The sequence below is a fragment of the Petaurus breviceps genome, unplaced genomic scaffold (assembly GCF_028583685.1).
Source record: "Petaurus breviceps papuanus isolate PSGF00001 unplaced genomic scaffold, PetGlider_PUasm1.0 277415, whole genome shotgun sequence".
Classification (NCBI taxonomy): domain Eukaryota; kingdom Metazoa; phylum Chordata; class Mammalia; order Diprotodontia; family Petauridae; genus Petaurus; species Petaurus breviceps.
The window spans coordinates 1-12,555 of NW_027186016.1; the positions used below are offsets into that span (position 1 = coordinate 1).

A 12,555-nucleotide genomic window follows, 5' to 3' on the forward strand; every position below is an offset into this window, starting at 1 on the left:
TCTCATGCACATTCTTCTCCTCCTTCCTCCCTGTCCTGCCAATTTTTAGGGAGTTTGCCTGTACTATGTCTCCACATTTCTTTTTTATTGGTTACTGGCCTCAACTTGTAATAATTCTGGTCTATCAGGAGCAATTCCCTATGTTACACTCCCTACGTTGTCCCACAAGTCCCTTCTCAGCCAGCTCCTTAGTGTTGTCTGGGGGTGGGGGTGAGGGTGGAGGAGATAAGATCATGTGTGTGTGGGGGGCACGTTGTATTTGTGGGAGAACAGTTAAAGTTGAAAATGAATATTGGACATTATTCTACTGGTGTTTGTGACTGGTTCAGGGCAGGCTAATTGTAGGATGAATTCTTTAGAAGCAGAGGACCTTGGCTGGTATTCTGATGCTGTTCTTTGTGATGTGTGATATTGGGCAAATGACTAAACCCCTATGAGCCTTTGTTTCTGTCTCTGTGTCAACATCCTGTGGCCAACTTTTGGGAGCAAACTATCTTCTGGGGGCATGGGAGAGAGAGGTAGGACCCTGGTTCAGGGACTATGAGGGACAATGATCAAGACTGATGAAACCTCTTCTTTCTATAATCCTGCCTCTCTATCTCTGATCTAATCTCTCTCTAGAGATTGAGTTCTCTCTCTCTCTCTCTCTCTCTCTCTCTCTCTCTCTCTCTCTCTCTCATTTATTTGCTTTTTGGAGGGAGGAGGGGAGGGCAAATGGGGTTAAATGACTTGCCCAAGGTCATATGGCTAGTGAGTGTTAAGTGTCTGAGGTCGGATTTGAACTGGAGTCCTCCTGACTCCAGGCCCAGTCCTCTGTTCACTGCGCCACCTAGCTACCCCAAGTTCCCTTTTGCTCAGGTTTGAAGTTTCAAAATTCCCTGGGGTAGGTGTGAAAAGTCAACTCAAGTCTCCTTGAAGAACTCAATTTCCTGTCAGCATAGACACCCCAAGCCAGCTGGAGGGAAGGAGAATGGACATCCTCTTTTGTTTACCAACAGAGTACCAACTTTGTTTGTACTTTAGTACCAACTTTCAGTTTCCTCTGGAATACCCAGAGCTCCAAGGCCAATATCTGCGTAGGTCTGGATGGCGTAACTGTACTCTGTCCTTTTTCCATAGAGATGATGCCCTTGACCTTATTGCTAGAAGGATAGTCACTGGGTTGTTTTTCCAACAGTGAATAAGTTTATATTGGGGCAGCCACACTCCCTACTCCTAAATGCCCTATGGGCCCCAAACTGTTCCGGCTTCCTCTGTGTTCTGTTCTCATCGAAGCCCTGCTGAGCAAAGATTTTAGGCCATTAATTTTGACAGGTATAGGTGCCCACCAACAGGATCGGCTAGTAATGGCCATATCCACAAACTAATCCCAGGGGAAAGAAGGATGAATTTGCTTATCGTGGGGCTTTCAGGGGGTATAGGAGGAATCATAGGCTTTTTAGAGCTTTGTACAAAAGCTGGATGTTCTAGGAGATAAGATGTCTCTTCTCCCGGCTTGACTGCATTCATGACTGCATGATTTGGACTGTCCTTTATGGACCCATTCCTCCCTCCTCCTCACTCCCATCATTTTTTACCCCAGTGAAAAAATTCCTAGTTACAGCTATGCTCTGTAGTTTTTCTGATCTCTCTGTGGACACAGAGAAAATGAGGGTCCAGGGATGAAGGCATGTACCCTATAGATGTGTCAGTCTTACCTAGAGTCGTCAAAAAGCATTCAGCCAAAGAAATGATTTTTGATCCCTTAGTAAGCATAGAGGATGTGATCCATATTCCCTGCCATTTTCTCCCCTTTCTCTCATTTAATAATAACGATGATAGAAATAGGGAATGTTCTTGTACTTTCACTGGTATAAGCAACTGCTTGGATGAGGAAATTCTTCATTTCATAGTCTCAGACAGGGGTTTTGAACCTAGGGTTCATGGACTTATTTTTAAAATATTTTCACAACTATTTTGCAATATAATTGGCTTCCTTTATAAGATGCCATGTATTTTATTTTATGCATTTAAAAACATTACTATGAAAAGGGGTCCGTAGGCTTCACCAGATTTCTAACATGGTCTAATGAGACAATGAAGGGTGAGAACCTCTGTTTAGAGAGTTGCCTGGTATGGCAGTATCAAACTCAAATAGAAATGGGGCCACTAAACCATACATAAAGATCCCTGTGGGCAGCATGCTAATTTTTCATTGCTGTTTTTATTGTTCAGGTGTGTCAGATTCAGGTGTATCCTGACAGCATACATGGTTTTCTTGGCAAAGATACTGGAGTGGTTTGCCATTTCCTTCTTTAGCTTATTTTACAGTTGAGGAAACCAAGGCAGAGTGAAGTGACTTGCCTAGGGTCACACAGCTAGTAAGTATCTGAGGTCAGACTTGAACCCAGGAAAATGAATCTTCCTGATTCCAGGCTTGGCACTTTATCCAATCTACCCCCTAGCTGCCCTAGCATATTAGTTTAGAAAACCACATTATCTATGTTATTTTATAGTTCTCCTTATTTTATTAAATATTTCCCATTTACATTTTAATCTGGTTCTGGCTGTACTCTTTCGAGCGTTGTTTCTGCAAAGTGGCCCTGGGCTTCATGTTTGACATTTTTGGCTTGGTGTTAGACGAGGGGTGGGAAACCTGCAGCCTCAAGGCCACATGTGGTCCTATAGGGTCTCCAGTGCGGCCCTTTGACTGAATCCAAACTTCACAGAGCCAATCCCCTTAGTAAAAGAATTTGCTCTGTAAAACTTGGACTTGGTCAAAAAGCAGCACCCAAGGACCTCGAAGGTCATACACATGTTGTCTTGGGACTGCAGGTTCCCCACCCCTGGTCTAGAGCCCTAGAGCATGGAGAGGTTAAGCAATCAGTCCAATATCTCATAGCCAGTAAATATCACAGGCAAGACCTGAACTCAGGTCTTCCTGACTCTGAAAGCAGCTCTAGGTTCACTAGGATAAGCAGCCTTTTGCCGCAGCAACAACAAAAACCTGAATCCATTTTTACTGCACTTGGTCTTTCCAGGCTCAAAGCCCTCTAACATTCTGGGCAGCAAACACCACCCCCTTTGTATTTGGTTCAATTTAAGATTTATTAAGTACATATTCAGGCATTCTCATAGGCACTGGGGATTCAAAGACAGAAGTTAGACTCCCTGCCCTTGACGTCTCTCTGACACAAACACACTTATTTGTTCTCGGGTACATTCCATATAGTGGGGCTTTTCTTTCTGACTCTTTTTCTGCCTCTGATTTTTACTCTCTGGGGTGTGAGTTACACGGAGCTATGATGCAAGTGGTGGTGGTGGTGGTGGGGGAAGTGTGATAGAAAGGATGTTTTTCTGGAGTGACCAACGCAAGAGCCTGGGCTGGCAGGAAGCCAGGGAGGAAGGGGAGGAGGTCACAGGTCACGGTTCATTGAGAATCTCTACTATGAGTCACCTTGTAGGTAGGTGGTGATAGTGAGGAAGCCGCTACAGGGGGTAGGGGGGAGTCAGAAGACTTCCAATCCCAGCTTTGCTTCTTACTACTCATGTGAGACCTAGGGTAAATGAGTCCCCCTCTATATGGGCCTCAGTTTCCCCTAATGTAAAATGAGGGATTAGACGATCTCTAAAGTACCTTCCAGACCTAAATCCTAGGGGTCTTCATCCATTATCAACTACGGGAGGGCTTTCCACCAGTGTTTCCAGGTGTTGCCTTTGGTTGGTGGGGCTTGGTGTCTCCAGAGGATCCCCACGTCCTGCAGGGGTACCTTAGACTGCATGTGCACAGGACTGTCGAATTCTCCATCAAAGAGATGACCAAATTGATGATTAGGGCCAGCCAAGCCATCCCGAAGAGGATCCACATGGACACGACATTCTTGTACCATATTGGGTACTTTCGGTCTGGATTCATCCCTGGGGAAAAAGAAAGAGCTCAAGAGATCATTTCAGTTTTGGGAACTTACTAGCTATGTGATCCTGGGCAGTCACATAACTGTTCTCAGCCTCAGTTTCCTCACCTATAATCCCTTCTAGGATTGTTCCGAGGACCAAATGACATAACATATACAAAGTGGTCTACAAACCTCAAAAGGCTATATAAATGATGGTTGCTACTATTCCCCCCCCCCCGCCCAGCTTCCTCTTCCCCTTGGATCCCTGCTTTTTGAGGTGATCTGCTTATGGAATGGTTTTTTTCTTTTTAAAAATATTTTTAAAATTTATTTCATTAACTATTTCCCAATTACATATAAACATTTTATTATTCATTAAAAAAAACCTTTGAGTTTCAAATTCTTTCCTCTCCTGCCCCTCCTCCACCACTTGAGAGGACTAGCAATATGATATTGATTATATGTATGAAGTCATGCAAAAACATTTTATGGTGTGTTTTCAATAGATTCCTTTGCATTTATTTGTTGCTTTGTTAGATTCAGCCTGGGAGCTCCTGGAAGGCAATGATCTTTCTATATTATAACATGATACATATTCCTTAAGCACCTACTATGTCAGGCACAATACTAAGCAGATATCAATAATAATAATAATAATAATAAAACCCAGTTTCCTTGCCCTTTCCAAAGCCAACTATCCCTAATCCTCTTCCTCAACCTGCCTTTCTGATGCTTTTCCTCCTCTCTTTTGGGTCTTCCCCTCCCCCTATTTCTCTAAGAGATCCAGAGATGTTTTGAGTCTGGGGCTAAGGTCTACTCCAAACAAACTCCTCCCTTGTACTGCCTTATCAAAAGATTGTGATCTCTCAGTCTAGTTCCAGGCACCCAGAAATACCTGACTGAAGGAAGCAAAGGGGAAGAAAACCACCTCCTTCCTCTCATCTTCTCTTCCTCTCCCTGGCCCTGGCACCCCTGATGGTGTAGCCTTGCTGCCTCAGTGGCGTGGATTGGATTAGGGTTGATTACATTACCAAAGCTCAGGACCGTGATTTAGTTGGGAGCCAAAATGAGATCAGTGGTGAGCAAGATTTCTCTGTAGCGAGCAGCAGGCAAAGGGGGAGCCAGGGGGAAGGAGGTATTTTTCTGTCCTCTTATTTCATTTTTCTGCCACAAACGTAAATGTCAGGGGACCAGGCAGCTGGCAAAGGGCTTAAGTGGATAGAAAATGCAATTGGAGGAAGAGAGGCTGGTCTGGAGGGGAGCTGATGGCTGGCAAGGGGGACTGACCCCCACCACAGCTTGTGGGATAAAGAGCCTCTGAAAGCTGGAGTGAGGAGGCTCCCATCCATGACCCTGCTGCTGCCAGGTGGTCTGAGGGTCATCTCTGGCAGATGGGCCTCAGTTTCTCTATTTGGGGAAAAGGCTTATAACCCCAGGTAACTCCATTTTCCATCAGCAGTTCAAATTGGTTTAGACTCCACAGAACATCAAGCCTCCCCAGGATAAGCTGACCCTCAGCTTATTTTAGCACGAAGATTGACTCTGTTTTTTAGGCTCAATCCCTTCTCAGCTTCCTCTCCCCTCTGAAATGCTGGTTTTAAGTTAACTTGGTTTTTCAGTCCTGTCTGACTCTCCATGACCCCATGTAGGGTCTTCTTGGCAGAGTTACAGGAGTGATTTGCCATTTACTTCTCCAGATCATTTTCCAGATAAGGAACTGAAGTAAACAGAGTTAAGTGACTTGCTCAGGGTCACACAGCTAATAAGTGTCTGAGGCTGAATTTGAACTCAGGGATATGAGTTTTTCTGATTCTAAGCCTAGTCAGGGCCACCTAACTTCTGAACTGCTGGAGGGTGGAACCATAAACTCCTCCTAAAGCCTTCCTTTACGGAGGGATCAGAACTTTCTGAACTTTGCAGGCATCTGCATTTTCTACCAGAAACTCACTTGGTTTCAATCGCGTGCCCCCCCCAATATAAACCTGGCAGGCTCCCCCCAACCCCTCACCTCTTCAGCTTCCATTGTAGCTTCTTCCCCCATTAGATTATAAGCTCCTTGTGGGCAGGGACTGTCTTTCTTTTTCTAATTTGTCCCCCTCATGCTCAGTACAGTGCCTAGTACACAGCAGGCATTTAATAAGTATTTATTGAATTGAATTGAAATCCTACCCCCTGCAGGATTACCAAATTAAGACAAGGAAGAATTAAAGCCCTGTTTTTGCCCCAACTCTAATCTATCCACCACAAAGCTGCCAAAATGATTTTTCCTAAAACATAGGTCTGACCATGTCACCCTACCCTACTTAGTAAACTCTAGTAGCTCCCAGTCACTTTCGGAATCAAATAGAAAACTTATGTGCTGGGCAATCAAGGGTCTTCATAACCTAGGCCCTTCTCATCTTTCCTCTATGTGTTCCTCAATCCAGCTTCACCAACCTACTTGTTTCTGGAACCCAATACCCCATGGCCTCACCCCATGCCTCTCATTTCTGACTGGAGTAGGGAAGACACGAGTTTGAGTCCTGCCTTAGCCACTCATTAAGCTATGTGGCCTTGGGTAAGTCACTCAGCCTCCTTATTATTATTAGCCCTAAATAGGGCTCATAACAGTCTTTAATGGGGAGCTCTTATAATTAGGTAAAGCACATAAAGTAGGCATCTAGGTGGTGCCATCGTTCACAGAGCTCTGGGTCTGCAGTCAGGAAGACTCATCTTCCTGAGTTCAAATCAGGCCTCAGACATTTACTAGCTGTGTGACCCTGGACAAGTCACTTCACCCAGTTTGCCTCAGTTTCCTCATTTGCAAAATGAACTGGAGAAGGAAATGGTAAACCACTCCAGTATCTGCCAAGAAAACCTCAAGAAAACTCATGAAACTTTTATTAGTTTCCCCATCTTCCTTCAAGACTCAACTCAAAACTCAGATTCTTTAGGAGGCCTTTCCACTCTCCTCCTTCCCTTCCCTCAGTGCTTTCCTCTGAGACTGTTGTTGTTCAGTTGTGTCTGACTCTGGGACCCTATAGACCATAGCACCCAGAACTTTGGATCCTCTATTATCTCTCAAAGTCTGTCCAGGTTCATGCTCCTCATTTCCATGACTCTATCCATCCATCTCATCCTCTGCCATCCCCTTTTTCTTTTGCCTCCAATCTTTCCCAACATCTGGATCTTTTCCAATGACTCCCATCTTCTCATTGTGTGGCCAAAGGATTTAAGCTTCAACTTCAGTATTTGACCTTCCAAGGAATAGTCTGAATTAATTTAAGTATTGACTGATTTGATCCCCTTGCTGGCTAATGGACTCTCCAGCACCACAATCTGAAGCGTCAGTTCTGCCATGCTCAGCTTTCCTCATAGTCCAGCTCTCCCAGCCATACGCTGCGACTGGAAAAACCCATGGCTTTGGTTATATAGATCTTTGATGGCAAGGCGACTCCTCTGCTTTGTTGTATGCTGTCCAGATTTGCCATAGCCTTCCTTCCAAGGAGCAAGAGTAGTTTAATTTCATGTCTTCAGTCACCATCTGAGGTGATATTTGAGCCCAAGGATATACAATCTGACACTGCCCCCATTTCCTCTCCCTTGATATGCCAGGAAGTGATGGGACTAGTCACCAAGATCTCAGTTGTTTTGATGCTAAGCTTCAAGCCAGCCTTTACAATCTCTTCTTTCACCCTCCTCAAGAGGCTACTTAATTCTTCTTCACTTTCTGCCTTTGGAATGGGATGCTCTACATATCTGAGATTACTCTCCATGTACTCCAGGGATGCTGTCAGGCTCAAATGAGACAATGGAAGTAAAGCACTTTGCAAACCTCAAAGGGTTATATAAATTCCCATTGTCACCACCACCACCACCACCATCATCATCACCATCATCACCACCACCACCACCACCACCACCACCACCACCATCACCATCATCACCACCACCACCACCACCACCACCACCACCATCATCATCATCATCATCATCATCTCCTCCTCCTCCTCCTCCAGTCATTAGCCTTCCAGTCTGGTGATGATTTGATTCCCCAAGTCTTCTATTAAACTGTTGAGCTCAAGTAATATTTACATAGAGCAAAACAAGGGTGTGATGGTAAATGTTTAAAAATCATGCTCTCCAGAAAAAAATATGTATTCCCACATGTTTAAGTTTAATTTGCGTTATTAGCACTTTTTAAAAATACAGACAATCAACAAAATAATAAATCAAGATGCCAATTTCTGAGGTATAAATGCTTACACTGAAAATTTTAAATGTGGGTGGGACTCTGCATATATCTTGTATGTGACTGGTTATTCATGTGTTATCTCCTCTATTACACTGTGATCTCCTTAAGAGCGAGGACTGTCTTTTGCCTTCCCTTGTATCCCTACCCCTCAGCACAGGATTGTTATTGTTGAGACTAGTCATATCTGACTCTTCAAGACCTCATTTGGGTGTTTGTTTTTCAAAGATCGTTTTCAAAGAGTGGTTTGCCATTTCCTTATCCAGCTCATTTCACAGATGAGGAAACTGGTACAAACAGGGTCAAGTGACTTGCCCAGGGTGACCCAGCTAGTAAGTGTGTGAGGCTAGATTTGAACTCAGGAAGATAAGTCCTCCTCTGACTCAGAGTCAGGGCTTTGTCCACTGTGGCACCTAGCTGTACATGGTTCGGCACATAGTAAGTATGTAATAAATGCTTGTTGCCTGACTAACTGCATGTATATTATAGAATCAGGTAATTTTTTAGAACCAGAAAGTCCCTTACAGATAATTTGATTTGACTAGAGAACACTTTAGAGTTTCAGCTATATTGACAGAACTGATAAATGGTGTTGGTTGTTTAAGCATGGGAGAAGCCTGAGGACATAGTTCATCAATGAGATGGAGGGTGTGGGGAAAGGGGAATTTTGTAGAAAAATACAGGAGAAATAAGCCAATTTTCCTATTGGAGAATTGCCACAATATTTTTAAAATATGTACATAAAAGTATAGAAGAAAAAGACTAGCAACATATCAGTTTTCCTGCTGGAAAAAAACCACAATGTTGTTTTAATATAGACTTAAAATATTAGGGGGAAAAGTTAATATGTCAATTTTCCTACTGGAAAATGCCACAATATTTTAAAAATATAAACATAAAATTTTAAGAGGATAAGCCTACCACTATGTCAATTTTCCCACTGTCAAATTACCTTAATATATATATACATATATATATATATATATATTTTGTAGAATATGCTTAAAATTTTAGAGAGAAAAGATTAACAATATGTTTTCACAGACTCCCCACCCCCTTCCCAGGATGATGGACAATAGGGTTCTGTGGACCCATTTTGGAAAATGATGGTCTATCCCTCTGATTTTATAGATAAAAAAAAATGAGTCCAAAAGAAGTGGAATTATGTGCTAGCTAGTCAGTGTCAGAGGTCAAACTTGAACCCAGTCCCTTGTTCTGTCCTTGAAGAGCTATGTATTTTACTTTACATGGAGGATAACTCTTACAAGTTCAGGTATGACTGGAATGACAGATGTGTGGTATACTGGGCCCCCCTGCCCCACCTTCTTAGGACTGGGCATTCCAATATGGGGTGTGGGAGTGGGACAGGCCTGGAGGAGGAGGAGGTCTGGATACCCTGGAGCCTTCTTCCTCTCTGGTGACCTGGGAAACACTAGCCTGAGCCCTCAACTTTCTTTGGTGAGAATATTAATCACCCCATCACTCAGACATTTACTTTAAGCTGTTTCTCCAGGGAGGAGGATGTTGCTGCACTGAATCACCCAGAGTCTCTAGTGCCTTTGGCCAAAGAGCTGGAGAATCTTGACCAAGCTACCCTGATTTTCCTCTGAGGGCTGGACCAAAAGAAAAAAAAATGGTTAAACCTACAAGGGGAAGGATTTAGGAAGAATTAGGATTAACTCTTTGTGCACCCTTGGGTAAGGTTGGAAAATGGAGCCTTCTCATGCCTGAAAGTGCATGTGACTGAGCAGCTGGAAGGTTTTGAGACTTCCCTAAAAAAAAGTTCCATGAAGTGTGGAATTTGAGGGCTCTTTAAAATCGTGGGCATCTATATGTAGTGGGATTAAAAAGTGTCCCTCTAGGTGCTTCCTTATGGGTCAAATGCTAGGGAATTGCCTAGCTTGTCTATCCCTAATTCTAGTTCTGGATTTAGGTCCATAGCAGTGAATAGGAGGGGAATATAAAGTACCTACTATGTTCCAGTCACTGAGCTAAGTACTTTAGGATCATAGGTTGATAGGATTTGGAGCTAGAAAGGACCATAGAGCTTATCTAGGCCAACTTCCTAATTCTATAGAGGAGGGAAAGGAAGGCTCCCAAAGCCATAGGCAGGAAGCAGAGTAGCTAATTGTGGTGTGAGAGTCTCAGATAAGGACCATCAGAGGTAAGGTATCATCTGCCCTTGGGATCTCTAGGAAAGGAAGGAGGGAGAGACAGTCTCTCCTCTGAAGGCAGGAAGATGGCTGAGATGACCCTTGGAAGTCTTCTTGTCCCTCCCTCCCAGCATCTCACCTATCACATAGTCACCAAAACCCACAGTGCTGAGGGTGATGAAGGAATAGTAGAAACCCTCCTCATAGCTCCAGCCTTCCATGTGGGAGAAGAGAAGCGGAGGCAGCAGGAAAAACATTAGGAGGCCAGAGAGGAAAGCACAGGAACCAGCAAACCACCGGGCTCTGGCCTGGTTCTGTAAGAGAGTATGAGAAGAGCTCATGGGGCATGACTGGAGAGAGGGAGTGAATCTAACAGGGTAAGGGATGGATCCTATGAACATGGAAGGTCCCCAGGCAGAGGCAGAATGAGCTTGGGGGCATGAAGCAATGACTTGGGACCAAAGAAGCCAATCCTCTCCTCCATCACCTATATACCCTTAGACCTTGGGCCTCCATGCAGCTAGCTGGTATTTCCCTTGAGCCCCCATGACATACCCATATCTCTGGGTATGTTCCTGTATCAGTTAAGAAAGGCCCTTCCCCATCCCCATAAATGATCCCTCAACTCACCAGGCCCTCCAAATCAATCAATAATTCCCCCATTTTAAGCAGTGAACTTTCTACCCATCCTTAATTCTTATCACTGATGCTCAACAGTCACTCTTACCTTCATTAATGCTTCCCTCAGATCTCCTACCTCCCAAGGGATTCCCCATCCTCAGAAATAATCCCCACATTCCCTACAGGAAACCTGGCTCCATTTCTCCCAGACTTTTGCCAATGCCTCCAAGTCCTCTCTTCCCCTTCCAATCTCTCTTACCTTCTGGGCCTCACCCAGCCAGTGGGTCCAACGCTGAACCCAGGAGAGCATGAGACGTCCCAGCCTGTTGAGTAGCACAAGATTGAGAGGGATTCCCAGAAAGGCGAAGAAGATGCAGAAGAGACGGGCACCCATTGTTTGGGGGCTCAGGTTCCCATAGCCTGGGGCACAATAAAAGGTGGGTATTATAGGGGATAGCTGCAGGAGATATCCCAAATCTACCCTCACACACACACCATACCTTACCAGACCGTTCTGCCTCTCTGTTCTCAGGGTTTTTGGTCCCAGGAAGGGTGAAGAAAGAGGTGGATTGCAGAAAATGGGGGAAAAGATGAGAGAGTATTGTTTCCTTCCATCCTTCATCATATATTCTACTGGAGAAGGTGAAGATGGAATGGGATAGGACAGCCACTAACTTAGGGCTCTGCCCAATTCTTCCTAGACCATGCAGAAAGGGACAGGAAAGAGCAATTCTATATGAACCTTATGACCTTATGAAGGTCTCTTCCATCTGAAGAGTTTCAGTTCCCCTTTTATTACTTTCTTCTTCTCTCTTTCCTTTCCTATCCCCTTTCTCCCTTTCTGCTCCTTAACTCTAGGGCAGTTGGACTTCTACTTCCACCATTTTGTTGCAGCAGTTTTCCAGTCTAAGGTCAGTGGTGATCTCCTTTTATTAAGTCTCATCCTTCTTGACCTCTCTGTAGTATCCAGTCCTGCTGACCACTCCAGCATACTCTCCTCCCTTGGCTTTTATAACACAGTATTATTTTTTTTTAAATTTAAATTTATTTAATTTATGGAATAAAATAAGCATTTCCATAACATAATATAATAAAAAAGATGACTGTACACGAAACTGCAAATCTGTTATGTACAACTTGCTATTCCTTTTAAATATATAATATTTAACATAATATTTTAATATTTAACATAAGTTATCATGTAAATTTCCTTTTTTCTTCCTCTCCACTCCACCCTAGGGATGGCTACCATGAGACACAAATATGTGTGACACACATATATGTAATATGTAAAATCATTCTACACATCAGTTATAATTACTATTTGTGAATTTCCCTCCATCTTATTTTTACTCACTATTGTCCTTCTATCCTATTCCTTATTCTCCTAATCTTCTTATACTGCTTTGATTCCCCTCCTGCTTTTCTATCCTATCTTTCTCTGTCTTCTTTTGTCCTCTATTTCTCTTCCTATTCTCATCTGGGAATCATCTTTTTTCTCTCTTTACATTCTCTTCATTTCAACCATCATCAAGTATAGTTTGATGCCCACATGTGTACCTTCAGTTTTTTATTTTTAGCTATTTATAGGTTATTTCCACTCAAGAGTCCTATTAGCATTTCAGGTTATCCATCCATCCATCCATCCATCCATCCATCCATCCATCCATCCATC

At 43.5% G+C, this 12,555-nt stretch overlaps 1 protein-coding gene across 1 annotated transcript; it reads right to left on the reverse strand.

Moving 5' to 3' along the window:
- Window positions 1–795: 795 nt before the first annotated feature.
- LOC138167667 (potassium channel subfamily K member 17-like) lies at window positions 796–12,549 on the reverse strand. Its single transcript, XM_069096599.1, is given in 4 exon segments — window positions 796–3,732; window positions 3,734–3,897; window positions 10,399–10,573; window positions 11,140–12,549. Coding segments are annotated over 4 exon segments (795 nt in total). The 5' UTR covers window positions 11,506–12,549; the 3' UTR covers window positions 796–3,642.
- Window positions 12,550–12,555: the final 6 nt, after the last annotated feature.